Source organism: Agelaius phoeniceus, chromosome 5, assembly GCF_051311805.1.
Source record: "Agelaius phoeniceus isolate bAgePho1 chromosome 5, bAgePho1.hap1, whole genome shotgun sequence".
In the NCBI taxonomy this organism is placed as follows: domain Eukaryota; kingdom Metazoa; phylum Chordata; class Aves; order Passeriformes; family Icteridae; genus Agelaius; species Agelaius phoeniceus.
Window position 1 is genome coordinate 6,227,866 of NC_135269.1, and position 18,966 is coordinate 6,246,831.

At 40.1% G+C, this 18,966-nt stretch overlaps 1 protein-coding gene across 2 annotated transcripts in view; it reads left to right on the forward strand.

Moving 5' to 3' along the window:
- Positions 1-222: 222 nt before the first annotated feature.
- KDM5A (lysine demethylase 5A) overlaps positions 223-18,966 on the forward strand; it is a 51,688-nt gene continuing 32,944 nt past the window's right edge. Inside the window, exons 1-8 of one of the 2 annotated variants that reach the window (XM_054631512.2) lie at positions 223-802; positions 2,593-2,670; positions 4,269-4,391; positions 6,556-6,726; positions 7,190-7,324; positions 12,450-12,555; positions 13,109-13,197; positions 16,522-16,680. In XM_054631512.2, coding sequence (XP_054487487.1) covers positions 638-802; positions 2,593-2,670; positions 4,269-4,391; positions 6,556-6,726; positions 7,190-7,324; positions 12,450-12,555; positions 13,109-13,197; positions 16,522-16,680 — 1,026 coding nt within the window. In that variant the 5' untranslated portion in view covers positions 223-637. The remainder of the gene's footprint in view (positions 803-2,592; positions 2,671-4,268; positions 4,392-6,555; positions 6,727-7,189; positions 7,325-12,449; positions 12,556-13,108; positions 13,198-16,521; positions 16,681-18,966) is intronic. The other variant, XM_054631511.2, reaches the window with a different exon arrangement.

Consider the following 18,966-nt stretch of genomic DNA (forward strand, 5'->3'; position numbering starts at 1 on the left):
CCTTCCCCATTAGGGAGCTTTCCTTCGGCACCGACCGCTCCTGAGGGCAGGGGCAGGGCCTGCGATGGGGCGTGGCCGCGATGGGGCGTGGCCTCTGGCGGCGCTCCTGACGTCCGGCACAGACAATGGGCGACGCGGCCCCGCGGAACCGGAAGTGAATGGCTTTAATTTTGTCGCACATTCCTCCGCGGCGGAAGTTGCGGTGGCCCAGCCCTCCCCGGTCCCCGTCCCTCCTGCCCCGGCGCAGTGCCCTGAGGGGCGGCGGGCGGGGCGGATTTGCGCTGGGATCTGTCGCGGGGGCGTCCCCGGGAGCGACGGGTGCGGAAGCCACCTCTCCAGAAGTAGCGCGGCGGACGGACTACTTTTTGGATCGGAAGGCAACGTGCGAAAACTTCCGGGGAGGGATTAGAGAGGCGCGTCACTTCCGGCGGGCCGGGACGCGAGGAGTGGGGTTCGGGCGGGGGCAGCGGTCCCGGCCGGGACGGCGACAGCGGCTCTCGGTAGCACATCCCGCCGCCCCGCCCGGCAGCGCCGCCGGGGGATGCGCCTCGCTCCCCGGCCCAGCCCCTGAGCCCCCCGGCCGTCCCTCTCCGCCCTGCGCTCCCGGCGGCGGCGGCGCCCCCCTCCCCCTGCGGCCATGGCGGGGGGCGGTGGGTCGCGTTACGCGGCCGAGTTCGTGCCGCCGCCCGAGTGCCCCGTGTTCGAGCCCAGCTGGGAGGAGTTCAGCGACCCGCTCGGCTTCATCGGCCGCATCCGCGGCCTGGCGGAGAAAACCGGCATCTGCAAGATCCGGCCCCCCAAGGTACCGCCCGCCCGGGGGGGCTGAGAGCGGCCGGGCCTCGGTGGCCGGGCCTCAGACGTGAGGGGCTGGCCAGGCCCCGCGCTCGCTCAGGGTTTCGTGTGTCGCTCTCCATAGGCCGCGGTGTCTGTGCCAGGGACGCCCAGGAACCTGTAGAATCTTTGACCTCCGAGCGGGGTTTTGTAGAGGCTGCTCTGAGCAGCTGGGAAGCGAATAGTGAGTGCATGGCGCTGCCCGGGACTTGGTGCTATTTTTACTTCCACAACGCCAGCAGTCGGCTTGGAAAAGCTGGGGAGGCTTTGTAGGTGAAATCGGGCATTTGCTCCGGGCGGGGAAGAGGGAGAAGGAAGGTTATTTGTTCGTTATGGATCATTGTTCATAAACACAGTTCTTAGACCGTTAGGAGGAGGACGGCCAGGCTGTTCTTATACGGGCGTTGTTTGTGCACAGCTCCTCAGGAGCAGCTCAATCTCTCCGACGGTTTGGTCGTTACTTAGGGTCACCTGCCCAGTGACCAGGCAGGGCAGGTCATCACACGGAGAGCATCAGACAGCTTGGCAAAAGGCACTTATTTCACTGAGTTATTAAAGTACAAATAAACTTCAAATACAGCTGTTAGTAAGAGACTTGAAAGCAGTGAGAGAGGTAAAAACCTGAAAAGACAGCGTGTAGCCGAGAGCAGTGTGGGTATGGGGGTTGCTGATTGGATTTCATGGCTCTCTCCTGACCTGTTTTGGTTCCCAGAATGTGTTCAGTTGGTTTAATGACATGGTGAAAGCTTGACCTCCAAGGGGCTGCCCTTTCTAAAATAAGCTGCATAGCTCAGGTTGGGAGGCCACAAGGAACAGATCCAGATCCTGTTCATTGAGGATAAGTGGAACTTTCCTGGCTCTTGGATGCATTGGTGTTCCTCTGAGGCTGCTCAGCTGCTTGCCCTGCAGGGTTTCACAGGACACGTGTGTCAGGTTGATTTGCAACCTGCAATAATTGCTAAATCACACATTTCATACTACCCTGACTGATTAATTGCTGTTTCCTATAAATAGAAGTTGTAAATATTTAAGGTTGTGCTTGAGGCCTTTATTTGCTGCTGCAGATTGTGTGGCTTGGCCACCTGTAATGGCGTGTCCTCCTTCAGGTATAGTCACTGCCAGGTAGATCTGCTGTGACTGAAGCTTTGGTAAAAAGTGCTAAAAAGCTGAATGACTTGTTTTGATGTTGTAACACGGTTTTGAGAGATGGAGCTGGTCGGTGGTTGCACCAACCCCTGACAGTGCTGAGAAAGTCGTTATTTAAGGCTCAATTCTTGTTAAAGAATTGGGCTCCTGACTGGTGGTCTTGTCTTTATTGAAATGACTGTGGACAAGCAGAAAACCATTAGATGTGTTATGATGTGCCTGATTTAGTCTTTGTTGCTGTTGACACTGAGGATTTTTCAGTGTGCAGGATATATGGATTCTTTATTTAAAGTAAATAAATAACAGATCAGCTACAGAGTGTGTCTTGTGTTTAAGCTTAGCATGAGGTAATGCATACTGAGATGCTTTCAACCTTATTTTCTTTGACATTTTTGAATCTGTGAGGATCTTTCTTCAGACTAAAATATGGTGGGAGGAACATTGTTGTATAAGCACAAAAATGTCTTAAAATTGGAAAATGATATCACCAGTTGTTCTTAGAAACTAATTTACTATTGGAAGCTTGTTTACTCAGGCATTATTAGGGTGTTTGGTCTTGTGCATTTTTCAGAGAAGTTTCTGGAAGCAGTAAAATGTCTTTCTGTCTCTGTTTAGGACTGGCAGCCTCCATTTGCATGTGAAGTGCAAAGTTTTCGTTTCACTCCACGAATTCAGCGCCTGAATGAACTGGAGGTGAGCTTTTCCACTGTTGATATAATTTTGTGTTTGCTCTGAAAGAAAGAGGTATCCCTGCTTGAGATTTGCATCTTGGCAGGTTTCTGGATGGGGGACACTTTAGAAGCCCATAGATGATATTGATGTTTAAATTTGGCAGTGGCAGAGTTTGTATAGAATAACTCTCCCATGCTTTGAGAAAAATCTGGTTTTTATTTTATTACCCAAAATAACCACAGGAGTTTTTCACATTCACCTGGTAGTGTCTAGAATGAATTCCAAATATCATGTGTGCAGTAAGAGCAGCCAGTGTCTAGCCTTCAGAGCTCCACAGGCAATGATTTTTTCCTCTTAAAATACTTCCTGCTGCTCTGATGCCTCTGGTTACCTCATACTGTTGTGAGAATGCCTTTTAAGCCTTTAAATTATTTTTATAGGCTTATTATAGCTGGTTAATTTTATCATTTAAAAACTTATGTGAGCTGTCTTGAAAGCAGTATGACCTCCATTCTGTCCTGGTTTTTCCTTTTCTCTGCAACATTTCTCAAAGCCTTGCTTTGTTTACGTACCAAAATGTCATTTGGATTGTAAATGGGCCTCCTTATGGAAAGTGATTTGGGTACTCCAGAGAAGAGGCCCTTTGTGTGGGTAAGGCATATATAAAAACTGGTAATGCATAAAAACTGGCATATATAAAAACTGTTGGTAATTCCTCTCCTCCCCACCAATAATTGTCCTGTTCACACAACCACTGTGTTGAGTCTTAACTTCTTTTTGCCAGGGTTGGGATTAAATAAATGCATGGGACGGTATTTCTTGTTTGGACTGAGATGTTTATTAGTTCTTATCTATGTTGCAATCTCACAAGCCATCAGTTCTACAGCACTTCACTCTAACAAACTAAAAAAAATGGAGCTCTCTCTTTCTACAAGGCCTTTTAATCTCTAATTAAGAAATGACACTTAAAATATTTTTACTTTTAACCTAATAACCAACCACCCCTGGCCCGCAATGCGGACTTTTTTATCTGATTGCACAAAACCACCCAAACCTATGAAGAAGAAAGTAAAGAAGGACCAAGCTCTACCCTAAAACCTCTATCTTGCTTCATATATATTACTATATTCTAAAACTTTAAACTCTAATAAGTTTTCTACCATGTGATGTTACACACTTCTAATCAAACCGCACACCCATAATCTGTTTTGTCATTCTGTTTTGGAAGCCTTCTCCATGGCCTCAGGTCAAATGCAGTGTTCTCTTGGGGGTCACAATTAATAATTGTTCTTGTGTTTCTCCCTGGAATGCTGATTATTTCTTAAGCATGCATTTTGCTTTCAGACCAAGAAATTATTTGGTAGGAATTTATTTTATAGTGTCTTTAGTGCAGAGAGAAAAGCATATATAATTTTCTTTTTGTAAAGACTTTCTTTTTAACAATGTTTCTATTTTTAGGTTTGTTTTTTTTTTTACCTGACAAAGAAATATCTCCCTTGCCAAGTTGCATGTTGAAAATGGAAGCACTATAAAAACTTAACTTGTTTTCTCTCAGGACTGTAAGGTTTTGTCACATTTGGTTTTGAACATACATGATTGTCTACCTTTACTGATTCCAGGCAATGACAAGAGTGAAACTGGACTTTTTGGATCAGTTAGCAAAATTTTGGGAACTCCAAGGATCCAATTTAAAAATCCCTGTGGTTGAGAGAAAAATACTGGATCTGTATGGTTTGAGCAAGGTAAGTATTTGTAGGCCTTAGGCAGAGATTTCAGTTTTCAGTCCAGCTCAAGAAGCCAAACAAGAGGAAGGGCTCGTGTTACAGAGCTAATCTCATTAATCCAGAGGGTAAATAACTGGGAAAAATACAGTGAAAAAAACACTTCTAATTTGAATGTTTATGGCAAACATGTCACAGTGTAATTAAATCAGTTACCTTTGGCTGGATTGGTTGGATTCCATACAGCAGGTATTTATTACCTTGTTTAGCTTGAATGTCCTGATGTCAGCTGGCCTCTTGATTTTCAGTTCTCCATTTTTACATGCAGTGGAGCTACAGGAGTTTGAGGTGTTCTTTGGGAAGGCAGCAGTTATGTGTGCATTTCAGCTCTGGTCAACAATTCTGTAATGAATTGTTGCAGTTTCTCCTTCCTCTCTTCCAGCAGAGGTTTTTACAAAAATATCTTTGAAAATATATAATGTCATCTCCAGGAATACTTACTTTAATTTCCAAAACAGACTTTGCTTAAAGCTGACTAGAAATGAATATTTCCATAGTTATGTTTGGTGAACACACCAAACTTCTTTCAAAGTTTATGCACAAGTCTCTGTTGGAATTTGGTTTTGCACTGGCAAAATAAATGTACCATTATAGACTTAGCTGCTAATAAATATAAATAGGTAGATTTCTTCTTGCAGGGAAAAGACCGAAGTTCTGGTAGTTCTAGTGCTTCTAGGTTAGAGCATCAGTTTCCATTCCCCATCAAGATTTGTTTCTCTTAGGTAAGTAAAAATGTAAATGAGTATATTTTTGTTTCAAAGAAAGTCAAGTATTTTTGAAAGTCTGGAAGGGCTGATAAAATGCAGAGAAAAGCTGATAAAATGTTTTCCTGTGTTTTTTTTTCTTTTTGTTTCTATGGTGGCTTACTGGGATATGCAGAATATCAGAGAGGTACTGGAGAATATCTGGGTCACTGTAGTGAGCTGGAACATTTCAATTGGCTGTGGATTTGCAGCTCTGAGTTGATTTGGTTCGTTACTAGCTTCTTTAGCTGTTGTTCATGCATAGATAATTTTGGAAAACAAGTTTTCCTGGAAATTTTAAAGATAAGTTGAAATTTAGGACAGGTTTCATTTTAAAAGGTTTTTCTAGAGCTTTTCTGTAAATACAGGGAAAAATAATGATCAATAATATTTAAATCTAACTCTGTGTGATTATAGGAGAAACCTGAATTAATGAATTTACTTGTCACTGTCAGACTTCTCATTTTACCTCAGCCTTACAAGCAAACAATAAATTTTACTCCAGTAATAAAATGTTTTTGCCTTGAGGTTTCTAACAGTATGTGAAACATTAAGCTTGAAATTTAGTCTTCATGTGTAAAGAAATGCAATGCAAAACTACACTGCTGTAAAAATGATACTAGTTTTACAATAATATAAATGGAATTATAATCCATTTGTGTTTTAAGTTGTTTGGCAGTGAAATTAAAAGGAATGGAGGCAGTGGAAATGTGGCCTGTGTGTCGGAGGAAGCAACTCATACGCTGTTATATTGCTTGCAGGCAAATTGTCTTGTTTTTAATTGTATATACATATAGATGTAAGCAGTGATAGTTCTGTATGTGAATTACTGGTCTCAAACCAATTGAAGTCATGTGTAATAACTGGACTGAGTTGGAAGGTAAATTTACTTTTCCCTCTTTTTATAGTAGTCTCTCTTCCCTCCAGGGTTTTGTGAGAGTTCTAAGCTCCAACATTCCCTGCTGACTGGGGTCTGTTAAAATGGGCTTTATTGCTGGCCAGACTTGTGTTTTACAGCAGAGTTCAAGTCTGGTGAGGGTTAACTTTTCAGTTTGTTCTTGTGGTAGGTTTTGTATCTTTTCCAGCACATGATAAACCTTAACTGTTGGACTCCTCCTGTCACGGACATTGTGCAATTTACATTTGCTAGTAAATTAAAAATCACATTAAATATATGAAGCAATAAGAATAATAAGTTATTATTTATAATAACTTATAATTTGTTATTAAAGGACTAGTCTTTCAGGAAACAAAAGCTAATTTCAGGATTCTGTCGCTTTTCATGGAACCTTTTAACATTTGATTGGTTTAATTGATTCTTGCTTTACGCAAGCTGGTGAGAGCAGCTCAAAACCCTGAACTTTTTATTTTATTTATTTCAGATTGTTGCCAGCAAAGGAGGCTTTGAAGTAGTGACCAAAGAGAAGAAATGGTCTAAGGTGGCGAGTCGGCTTGGCTACCTGCCAGGGAAGGGCACGGGCTCCCTGCTCAAGTCTCACTATGAACGGATCCTGTATCCCTACGAGCTCTTCCAGTCCGGGGTCAGCCTCATGGTGAGATGCTCCTCTTTCATGCTATGAAGAGGGTACCCAGAAGGCACACACAGAGCTCTGTTACTCCATGTGAAACTGGGCCATGGGGTCAGTGCTGTTGGAAGCTCCAGCTGTGCCAACAAAGTTAGAACCACCCTCATAGTTATCTGTGACAGGCCAGAAGTTGCGACATGACCTTGTGTAGTTATTTTCTGGTATTTCTTTCTAGGACTGAAGTCAGCCATGTTGGGATGGAAAACAAGGCAAAAGATGATATGTTCAATTGGAAATATTTTCTCTTGAAAAATAACCTGCTAGCTGGGATTCAGTGTTCTTATTTGAAGGGTGAATGAATTAATTGGCCTCTTTTCCAAATGGTCTGCGTGACTTCACTCGTCCCGTTTCTTAGCACACAGAATGATTCATAGGCTGTGGAATGATTAGCACTGCCTGACCAACAGTGTCCTGTGCTCTGCTCCTCCAGGGCATCCAAAAGCCTAACTTGGACCTTAAGGAAAAAGTGGAGCCTGAGGACCTCAGTTCAGATGCCCAAGCTTCCCCAAAGCAGGCTTCAAGGATGAATGTTATGCTGAAGAGAACCAGGCGTGTCAAATCCCAGGTATTCCTCTTGATCAGCTCTTACAGACAGGGAACTCTTATTTCTCCCACCAGTGCAGCAGCCTTTGGGAACCTGCTCAGCAGCACCACCAGGAAGCAGTTTTCATTTAGCTAAAATCCAGAGAAGTAACTCAGTTTGTAACTCTTGAGATCTGGTTTGATACAGCATATGCACGGTTTGTGTCAAAACGTCTAAAAGTTGCTTTTTGTTTACTGACAAGTGACCTAAGTACCTTGGTAAGGAATGTATCTGTGAAAACAAGACAGAAAGCTGTTTGTGAGTTGATGTTAAAGCTTCTGCTTGTACAAAGTTCTAGAACTTTTAAAAACCTTTTTAAAATATGCCTCTTAATGGCATAAATGCAAATACTTGGAAGTAATGGTTAATTGTGGAATTGCATGTGGGACTAACTATCTCAAGCTGGGCAGGCAGTTCTTCTGAAGAACTGAAACAGATGTGTGAGGAGATGAGCATTGATGGCTGGAACTATCTACAATTACTCTGCTGAAAAGCAGTTTCCTTCCTTCTGAATTACTGGTGTTATAGGAATTTCTGGTATTCTAGTAGGTGATAGTAACTCCTGGGAGGTACCCCTGAGAAAATCTGAGTTCAAACTGAATCACCACCATTTAAAATTGCTGTCTTACTGAAAATAATTGTGGGGTACTGCCCTGATGGCTCTGTTGGACTATTTAAATCAGGCCTTCCCGTTCTGACAGAGATACTCCTTGCAGGCAGCATCCTGAGGCTTTTCACATGAAGTCTGGTGGCTCCCTGCTGGCTCATCAGCAGAGCGTGGGTGAAAGCTGGATTTATATGCAACCAACTTCCTACTTGCTTCATCCTATTCTAGACTTAGCTCCAGCACCACAAGGTTTTTTCAAATGCTCTTTAACTGCCTTTTTTTTTTTTTTTTTTTGCAATGCACCTTTTCTCTCACACAGGTATTTGAGTATCCTTTGTAATTTTTTGCCTTCCTCTCTGATGGTTTAGACTGAATTGTCTTTTTTAAGTGTGTTTTCTCAGCTTGCTAAAGCTGACTTGAAGTTATATATCATAGACATATAGCAGTGCATTACACAAGCAGTCCCAGGCTTGTTGATCTTCCCAGATCTCTCAAACAAAGTATGGGTAATGAGCTACCCAGAAAATCTGAGTGCTGCAGAAATTTCAGCAGTCATTTGCTATGTGGAATTCTTCTTTGGATTTGAATGAATCTCATGGTGAAATGCCAGTATGTCCTTTTTCTCACACAGGGTGTAAAAGTGTCACTGTTTTGCCAAGGTCCTGTGGGATCTTTTTTCCTGCTGATTTCAGTAGAATAATAATACTGGTCATTTCTCCATGTTGGAAAGATGATTCTTTGGTGATCCTGGCACTGTACAGGTGTTTCACTTTGTTTGAAGGGCCTGCAATTCAGAAATAAGAGATCATTTTATTTAGAAAGTCTGCAAAAAAAAAAAATATATTTAAATACCTTTTATTAGGCATGTAGCCATGTTATCTTTTAAGCATTACAGTTACTAAAATGGCTGAAGTGAATTCTTTAATACAGGAAAAAAATCATCCTACTTGCACGTTCAGAAGAAGTAGGTTTTGGCTGTGTTGGAAGCTGTGTATAACTATCTTAAGTCATCCCTGGAGCAGCATTTAGAGCCAGATTTTTCCTCAGTATCCAGAAATGGTAGCAGTGTAAAATAAATATCTGAGAACATGGAGACATTGTTCCAGATTTCAGTGCACCTTTTTATTGTAGACAGGACTCTGTTTATTGTCTGACATGCATACCTGGAATTGGACCAGAGGTTGTCTAAACAATCTTTAGAGAGCCAGTAATATGCAAGCAATGTAAAAACCTACTAAATAAATGTCATTCTGCTCTAGCTGAAACATCTGAATGATTTGTGTGTAGTGTGCCAAGTAGTCCAGTGCCTGGTTAGTGAGCATGGATAATTCCACAAACCTCTGCAGATCCTTAGATCTTTCCCAAGTGCTAGAAGTAGTTCCCAAAGACCTTCTGCATCTTCTTGCAGATAACTTACCTTAGAATGGGCAAATAATAAGAAAGTATAAATATAGTATTCAGAAATTACTGAAATAGAGAAACGTCCTCAGCATTAGAAGGGGGTGAGAGACTTTGAAAAAGCAAATTTCAGCATTTTTCGGGAGTGTGAAAAACGAAAGGAAATAGGGAATGGATGTCCTCCTCTGTGAAGCATAGCTTGAGAATCTTTGGATACTGTAATCAAATGTCAATTGAAAACATTGTCTCTGAATAGGAAGGGAATAATTAGATGGTGAGCAGTTATGTTCAAAAGATAAACTTAATGCTTTATTCTCTTTTCTCTGAAGAAAGCTTTCACAAATAAAAGCTGGAGAAAGGCAGCTGAGTTCCTAAAGGCTTGTAAAGAAAATGACAATAAAAAGTAAATTAATTCAGATTAGGAAAAAAAAAATATCCTTAAGGAAAGCTTAAATTTAGGAGAATACTTTCTTAGAAAATGGTAGTGGTATCTTCATAGATGATCTGCTAGGGTGTATTTTAGCTGACAAGGGATTTGTCTAATGAGGCTGTGTCATGGTGATTTCTGGTAAAGAATTGCAGTACTGGAACGAAAAGTGCTGTTTTCTCAAAGGATATTAACTTCATGTCCAGAGAATTTTCTTAAAAACAATTCTAAGTAATATATCTGCTTTCAGATTTCTTTATGATTGCAGATTAACACAGTAAAATAAGCTTCAGGTTTTTTTGCTTGAAAGATTTCTTTCCATGTTAATAACTGTGAAACAAAATAATGAAACAAAAGAACTCGGAGAGATGCTGACAAATGCCCCAAACATGTAAATATTTTGGGTACTGGTTGTAACCATTGTCCATTGAGGGTGGAGGAGTGGGGTTGCAAGTGTTTCAGAATTGATGAGGGGTGAGACAAGAGAATAGTGAGTGAATCCAGTGCAACTGGATTGTGTCATTAGGCTTGGCCCATATACAAGAAAAACCCTTGGGTTGTACTTTCAGTTTAGAAGGTAAAAGACACAGCCTGTATCCTTCAGGACAAAGAGGAGATAAGAGCAGAATCACAATTTAATCAAGTTCATTTCACTTGTGTAGAGAAAATATAATGCAAACATGAGGTGGAGTTTTGTGTTGTGAGCAGTGAGAGAATTGCAAGTATTGCTGCTGCTTCCATGCAATCACAGTTGTGAGTTTGGTTTTTTCTTACAGTCTTAAAGGACACAGCAGAAAAATGCTTAGTGGGGCTTCTGAATACTTTTGGTATTTACACCTTTAAGTATCAATATCTGGTCAGTGTCCATGAGGCTACATGGGGAATCTGATTTTGAAAAAAAAATTCATCTTCCAGCATGCAAACTGTTCTTTTTCAAAACTCTCTAGCTCTTTCCACCTGAGCATGAAAGGATTTCATCCACTAAGGTTTAGTGGTATCCAAGTAAATCTGAGCTGAGGAGTTAGGAAAATCTATTTAGATAATGTATTTTTAAACTGAGCTGTAAAACTTTCTTGCTGCATGTTAATGATTTACTTTCATTAAATATTAAAATTATTTTTCATATCTCATTGAGAAAACTATCTTTGGTCACAATAGTAGGAGAAATTGAGGAGATTGTTGTTGAAATGATGTCTGTGCTGAAGTATGTGGGTTGATTCTGTCAGGTTCTATTAGTTGGGGGAATGGTTGAGTTGTTAATGAATTTCAAATGGAAAATGAGGGACTAGGAAGTCTCTGGTGTGTTTCCTTATGGTTTGTTAGCCAAAAAATGAGGAATTGGTGAGGAAAAATTTGCATGGTTGCACAGCGGGCTTACAGAGTTGGTCACATATAAAGTGCAAATAATTTAATAGCAACATAGAAATGTTCAAAATAAGCATATGAGCAGTAATTAGATTGGAAAGATGCCTCTTAGCATGATGCATACCCAGTTCAGTGGGAACAGGGACTGTAAATATCAATAAAATTCCTTAGAGTAATAATGCATAGGAAACTTCAAATGTCTTCTGGAAGCAAGTAAAACAACTGATTAAGGCAGAAGAATAATTTTTTAATGTTTATTGCCAGTGTATTAGAACTTATGCTAAACACCATTTTAGAAGATTTTTTTTTTTGTTTTTTTAAATAATTGATTAAAGACTTTAAAGGCATGTCACCCCAAGGGACAGGCATGAGATATTAGGCCATAACTTTGACAAATAACAGATGAAATATCATCAGGAAGCTAACTGAAGAATAACTTAGTTGAAATTACATGCCCACCATCAAAATTGATAGTCTTGCTGAGATCTTTTAAGATAGTGAATTTCAGGAGGAAGTTTTTGAACAGGGAGAACTTATTGGCCTTCTATACCACATCAGAGAGATTTTTCAAAGCATAAGGAAGCAGCATAAAGAAAAATGCCAAGGTAATTGTTGCAGATAAAAGCAGAATATTTTCTTCTTTTTGTTGTTAGATTATTGGTAGTGATGTGAGAAAATGAGGTAGGTCAGTAATGGGAAACAGAAAGAAGTTCATTAGAGCAGAACACTACAGGAAACATCTCTGGCAGGGGCATGGAGCTGTCACCAAATGGGTCTTTTTACTTCTGATTTTGAGCTTGCAACATGAGTAGCTGTGATCTGAATTGTACTCACAACATTTCATCACAAATAAGCCCAGAAGCAGCCAAGCTTAAGGAAGTTGGTTGGATCTCATTAGTGTCCTGTGGATGTATCTCTCAGGGAAGCAGATAAGGAAATCCTGTTGTAAGTGCATTAAAATCCAGGCACTTGACTGAATCATAGTGATTTTGAAAAAATGTTGCTCTGGCAGTCTTATTATTTTTTGCAAAATGTTAAACCTAGTTCTTTTATTCATCATAGAGGTCACTTCATGTAGTTGATTTGGAATATTAGATGGGAAATAATTTGGAAATTTGGGACAAAAATTCTCTCTCTTACTCCATTTGCATATGTTCATTGCCTTTAGGAACAGAAAATCATATCTTTTCAGGCCTGCTTCTTTTGATGAGCACATATTCTGGGAGAGTGGAATAGAAACAAATTGTGAAGAAACCTGGAGGGGGAAATATTGGTGGTTTGTGCTGATGTGGTCTTGTATTTATTTTTAGGCAGAGGCAGGAGAAATGAGTAGAAACACCGAACTAAAGAAGCTGCAGATCTTTGGAGCTGGACCCAAGATGATGGGACTGGCATTGGGAGCAAAGGATAAAGAGGGTAATTAAATCTTGGGCTCTTAGCTTTCTGTGAGTTCTTTGCTTTCAGTGAGACTGTTAAATCTTTCTGAATGTCTCTAGAGACAGTATTAAGAAGAAGGCAAATCAAAACTGGAAAAAGAAAGCTAAGTATTCTAGGGTTTCATTCACTAGAGATTTACAGAGTGCTTCATCTAACTTGGCAGAGTTTCAGCTCTTGATGTATTATATAGTAACAATAACAATTAAGCAGCTGTTCCATGAACTGAGTGACTGAAAGGGGAAGCAGGATTTAAAAGTACTGAAACTGATACTGCCAGCAAAGTGCACAACTTAGGTGTTTAATTCAGTGTTTTTCATGAGGCCGTTGGGATCACCTGTGAGGATAAAATGTTTTTCCTAATCCCTGTTGATTTTAGATTGGCCAGATATAACATGACATTTTTGCTTTCTTTGGACTGTTAAGTAGCTTCTGATCTGAAAGGCAGGGTGCAGGCTGGGTGTCTGTGGTGTTTTTACAAGTGAAGTCTATCTTGATGTCACATTAACAGCATTTAGTTTCATTTTCCTTCAAGATGAGGTGACACGGAGGCGCAAGGGAACCAGGTCGGAGGCGTTTGGGATGCAGATGAGGCAGCGCAAAGGAACCCTTTCTGTCAACTTCGTAAGTCTGATGCCTTTGCTGGGATTTCTGATGGAAAGGACTTGGTTGGTTTACTAAGATTTTTCTTTTTCCTCTGAAAGAACTCCCACCCCTCCAAACAGATGAATGAATGCATGCTGCAGCAGATGATACTGTTATGGGAAGAAAGAACAGTATTTTGGAAAAAACAATCTGTGCTCAAGGCTTTTGTTTTCATCTTTTGGACAGGAAAGCTGTGAAGCTTTTTGCTGATCATACTTGCTACATGCTTGAATGCTTTCAATAGCTCAGTTTTTGTTAGAGCTCCCCTTAGTAGAACAACTATAATACCGCTTCTTGTCCTTAGAAGAGATGCTGAGGTGCTCCACTACTTCAGGAGTTTGTGTTTAGCAATTCCACATCTTGTGTCTTTTCTGTTTTGAATTTGAATAGGAAAAATAAAACATTTAGTTCCCTGATGTTTGTCCATGGAAAAGCAATGTACAATTGTTCTTAATGCCTTTCACATAATGTGACTTCCTACTTTTCAAGTGTCATAACTTAACGTGTGTGTGCAGCCATGAATGAAGAGCTGTGCTTTTATTGTCTAAACAATTAGATTCTTTACTTAGAATTCAGCTGTTCCTTTTTTTTTCTCTTAGCCTGGGAACACTTAAAAAAGCTTATCTTAAATTTCAACCATGGAAGGCCAAGGCAACCTGAAGTAATCACATTTTTATATGGGGCAGAAAAAGTGGGAGAATTTGGATATTTAAAAACCAGATCACTGCCATTGCAGATCAGTTAGGATTTTTGTGACTTGGATTTTTTCAGTCGTGCTACTACTTCTGAGTATATGGCTTTCCTAGGCCAAGTGAATTTGATAATTTTAACTATGCTTTAATTTTAAAAATAGTTGGTCTAGTCTCTTGGGGTTTTTTTGTGGAGCACTATTATTTACTTTTTTCATTTAACCTGTATTTATAAGAGAATATGAAAATGCTGTCACAACAGCATTGTTATTTTGAAACTGTATTACTGTAACTCCAATATCTTGAAATTCTGTGACTTAGTACTATTTAGTTCCACACTTTTTTTTAATACTTGGACGAGGAAAGCAGTCCTAAACACACTGGTGATGCATTTACCTCATATAACACTGGGCTGAAAAATACTGTGGTGCAGTTTTGTGTATATTTCTCCATCATTTATTTATCTTTAAGTGCTAACTGTGAAATGGATTTCATATGGTGAATTGTTGCAGTAAGGTAGAAAAATCATAAAAAAAGGCTTCATAAAATCAAGCCTGCTCTCCTGGAATCAGTGTCTGGCCTTGTCAGAGCTGGCATTTTGCAAGTTCCCATGTGAAAGCAATCCTGTTGTGAGCAATTTGTTAACATAATAATCTATTCCTGGGTAAAAAAATAACCTGCACCTGCATAAACTGTTTCTGCACCGTTAGATAGAAAAATTAAAATTATCTTTCACAAACAAGTGTCCTTGCACATAGAGACTGAGAGTTTGAGTGACCAATCAATACAGAGTAACAACTTGTTACTAACCAGTAAAAGTAATTGGCAAGAAAACTAGTAACCAATTGGAGTCCCACAAGAGGTTTATGAAACTGTGTTAAAAGGAGGTATGTGAATAAAGAATGGTCTTTTTCCACCATGGAGAAAATGGAGTCAATGTGATTTACTCCCATTGTGAATTACTAACTGCAAGATAAAATACACCTTTATTGATGCATATAATTATATATCATCATAGTGTTACATTGTGTTATCACACAGCTAGTAGGATTTTTTGTGGTTATTACATAATCACAGGTCTCCTTGTTGTGAATATCCATTTCAATGCAGTTTTTGTATTTGCCACATCATCATGTGTGCTAACATAGAGGTTGCATGTGTTAATAGGAATTTAGAGAGAAGAAGGTATTACCAGTGAGAGGTAGCTAGTGAGGACCACAAAAAGCTTAGCATTGCCATTTTCATGCATTGCTAAATTTTGGGAAGGGAATATCAAAGTGCTTGCTGAGGTACCCTCCCTCCCTTCTATGCAGTTGCAACAAAAGCAGCTGGTTTGGTGCTTTGGACAGATATAATGTTCCATGAGGGTGAGTGTGTGGATTTTTCTTTTTAAAGGTGAAAATGATATGCCTCTTGAGTAGAGCTGCATTATTTTTTAAAATAGTTTCTTAAGAAACCTGAGCAGCCTCCTTAAGAAGTATATTACTGCATAGCTGGGAGGTTGCAAACTTAACTAGGCCACTGTAACTGGAGATGGGTTTGTCATTAACTATTTAATCCACCTGAGCCTAATCAGCTGAAGTGCACATGTTTTTGTGACATCTTGATTAAATTAACAGACCCCACCAAACACAGCCCCACCCCTTCTGGTGTTACTTGGGGTTGTGTGAAAGGAATGCACACAGCCTGAATTGCCAGGGGCTGGTGGAAGTAGTAGCAGGATTTGGAGTAGGTATCATTCATGAAGTTCATGCTGTTAGTAAGCATTTATACAAAAGGTAATTGTTTTTCAAAGACAATATAATACCCAGGTTTTTTAAATTTAGATTGTTACACTTCTTCAGTATTATAGTAAATGCTTCTATTAATTGAAGTTCTTTGCACTCTACAGGAAGCTAGAGCAAAGAAAATATGATATCTCTTTATATGGTTGGTTTTCTGGCCCCAGAGCATGTCTCCCAGTCAGTGTTGTTTTTGTTGAGAGACTATCTTGTACAACTTCCAAGAACTGTTTGCTGTTGTATAGAGATCAATACTTCTCTCTTACCATTTGGAGTTTTTATTCTTTGCTTTGGAAAAAAATGAGAGAAGTTGGTAGTTTTACATGTGGTTTCCTTTGCTTCCTCATGAATTTTTAGATTGAATTCTGTAGGTTTGTGAATTTTATGATCTCTTTTTCATTGCAAAGGTAAAACTGTACTGTTGCAAGTGATGATGTGTGCATTTCTGAAATTTCTTTTTGAGATTTTCCTTAGCCATGCAGTCTTTGTAGAGATTTAGTTTAAATTGTTTTTCTAAGAGGGCTGAAGAGAGGGAGTTCTAAAAATTGTAACTTACTCTTTTACCTTAGAATAACATGAGTGAGATGCTTCTTGAGTTAGATAGCAAAAGATACTCCACTGAACTGGGTAATTGTTTTGCAGCTCCCAAAGTCCTCTTGCTCCCACATAGTGCTGCTTTGGGAATGAAACAGAAGCTATCCTTATCAATACTTCTCAAAAACCAGGGTTGATGCTCATATATTGGACTTGAGGATATCATCCTTTGTTCCTTAGCTTAAGTAAGACAGGCTCTGGATGAGAAACTTCTTGTAACTCTTTTTTTCCCCCCACAGGTTGATCTCTATGTTTGCTTATTTTGTGGTAGAGGAAACAATGAGGATAAACTGCTACTGTGTGATGGATGTGATGACAGCTATCACACCTTCTGCTTGATTCCTCCTCTTCCTGATGTACCCAAGGGTGACTGGAGGTGTCCAAAGTGTGTTGCTGAGGTACAGTTCAAGAACTACTGAAGCTTTGTATGTGTACTTGTGTACCTGGAAAGATCAGAAGAAGAGCAGTTCCATCTGTGTAGAATGCATAGTTTGTTTTGGAATATTGCCAAGATGAGCCTTGAACTTTGGTTGATGAGCCATGAGGAGAGAGAAACATTCCTTCTAGAGCTTGGGCATAATCTTTGTTTTTGATGGGGCTATGTGACAGGTAAAAATTTGGCTTTGGTATATTAAAAGCTGAAACTCAATTTGATAATTTGGAAGTGTGAAATTAGGGGTGAGAATGAGGGTTATAAGGGATGTTTCCACATAATGATGACACAATTTGTAAACTATGAAGGAAGTAAAGTATGAAATTTAGGCGTAACAGGGAGCTTTGATTATTGGCAAGACATGATGGCATTGTTCAGAATGGCCTGTAGCAGAAAGTGAAAAAACTAATTTCAAGTTCCGTTAGAGCTATTTTAGATTTGGTTTAGTCTAAAAAAGGATCTGCTCAGGCTCTGAAAGTGGAAGCTAGTTGAATTTCATTACTCAAAAAAGAAGAACTACCCCGTTCTAAGAGATGATTGATCAACAGACAGCAAACATCACTTGATTGGTTTGGTATTTGTCTTGGGGAAACAAATTTTGCAAGCTCAGAAAGTTGGTAGATGTAGGATTCAGAGGAGGAAGCTGACTGTTTGTAACTCTGTAATTGCAGGAGTAGCTTTCACTCTTGAGGCTGTGTTGTTTCCAGAGGAACAGTTGAGCACACACATTTACAGACCCACTTCCCCCCGTGCCCTTCTGCAGTGCTGGCTGCTGCTGGTTCCTCTTGGTGGTGTTTGGAGCATCGTGCAGCCACAGGAGCTGGATCAGCTCACTGCTCTGACCCTTCACTGAGAGCCGAGGCTGTCAGATGAACTCAGCAAATGCTGCTTAAAGAAAGGTGGAAATTCATAGCTACAGGCAAGGGAAGAGGTGAAATGTTCCCTTTGGGCTGCTGCTCAGAGAGTGGACCAACCTACTTCTTTATTTTCTCTTAAGATTGAGCAAGAAAGAAGAATTAAGAAACTGCAGCAATCTAATATGGAGTCTCTAATTTAGAGACTGCAGTAGTAAATACAGTGGCTGCAACAGTTCAAGAATGTGGAAACTCAAGAAATTTCATTATTGCTAGTAAAAACAGGAAGAGATGTTAGCCAAGAAAAAAATGCAGGCAGGGACAAACCCAGGAAAGATAAGGTGTCATATAATTTTTTACTAGCAAATGATAGAGAAAACATTTGAAAAGGCATTGGAAGAGGTAGGAGAAAACACATGACTGTAATGTGTACTGGAAAGTAAACAAGTAACAGCAAAAGGATGTTTGAAGTATTCACTAGTACTTTTTGCCTCAGTTTTTACTTTAGATGTTAATTGTGCACAGATCTTTAATGTAATTTTACAGCAGGGTACTGGAACAGAAGCTAGGAAGAATAGGGTAAGGGCTCTTTATATGTATTTAGGTCAGCATTGTTTGAAGTGTTCACAGATGTTGTAGATTCTCTGTCTCAGGCTCCATTTGACAACCGCTTTGATACATGTTGGGAATAGTCTAAGGATAGTTCCTGTTGAAAAAAACCCCAAACTACTGATGAATTCCTTTCCAGTCCTGTTTCTTTGCCTGAAAAGCTGACTATTAGATATATTGAACACAAAGATGATGTAAAACTGTCTTGTATCTATAAACATGGTGTCAGTTCCAAAGGAGCTGAGAAGGACACATTAAAAATGAGTGGGGAGAGGAGTTGAAATGTGCACCAATATTTTTTCATTTTCAGGATGAATGGGGATAGAACAGGGAAGGACTTGGAGATTCTCTGTCAGATGGGCCATGTCTGCTGTTGCCTGTGTTAGCCTGTTCTAATTTCCTTTTTCCTCTTCCCTATTATAAATTTTCACGGTGTCAAATCTATTGATGATTCGCTGACGTGATAAGACTGAAACACTTGGGGGGTTTGTTCCTGTGCAGTTATTCTGCAGGTGCTTGATTGCAGTGTGTCTACAGAAATGTCCTGTGGCTGTCTAAGCATCTTGTGCACAGTCTTGCTTTGTGGCTGGCAGCAGTAGCTGATGAAATGTAGCTTTGGAGAGGAAAGCAGAAGTGTGGAGCCCTGGGGTTTACAGGGTTAGATTCGCTTCCGTGCCGTTAATTCTGGCCTGTTTCCCTTGTGGTGCGACTGCCTGGGCTGGACAAGTCTCAAAACTGGTAGCTCATTGTGCTGGCTAAGGACTCAGATGGACACTAGGGCTTCATGC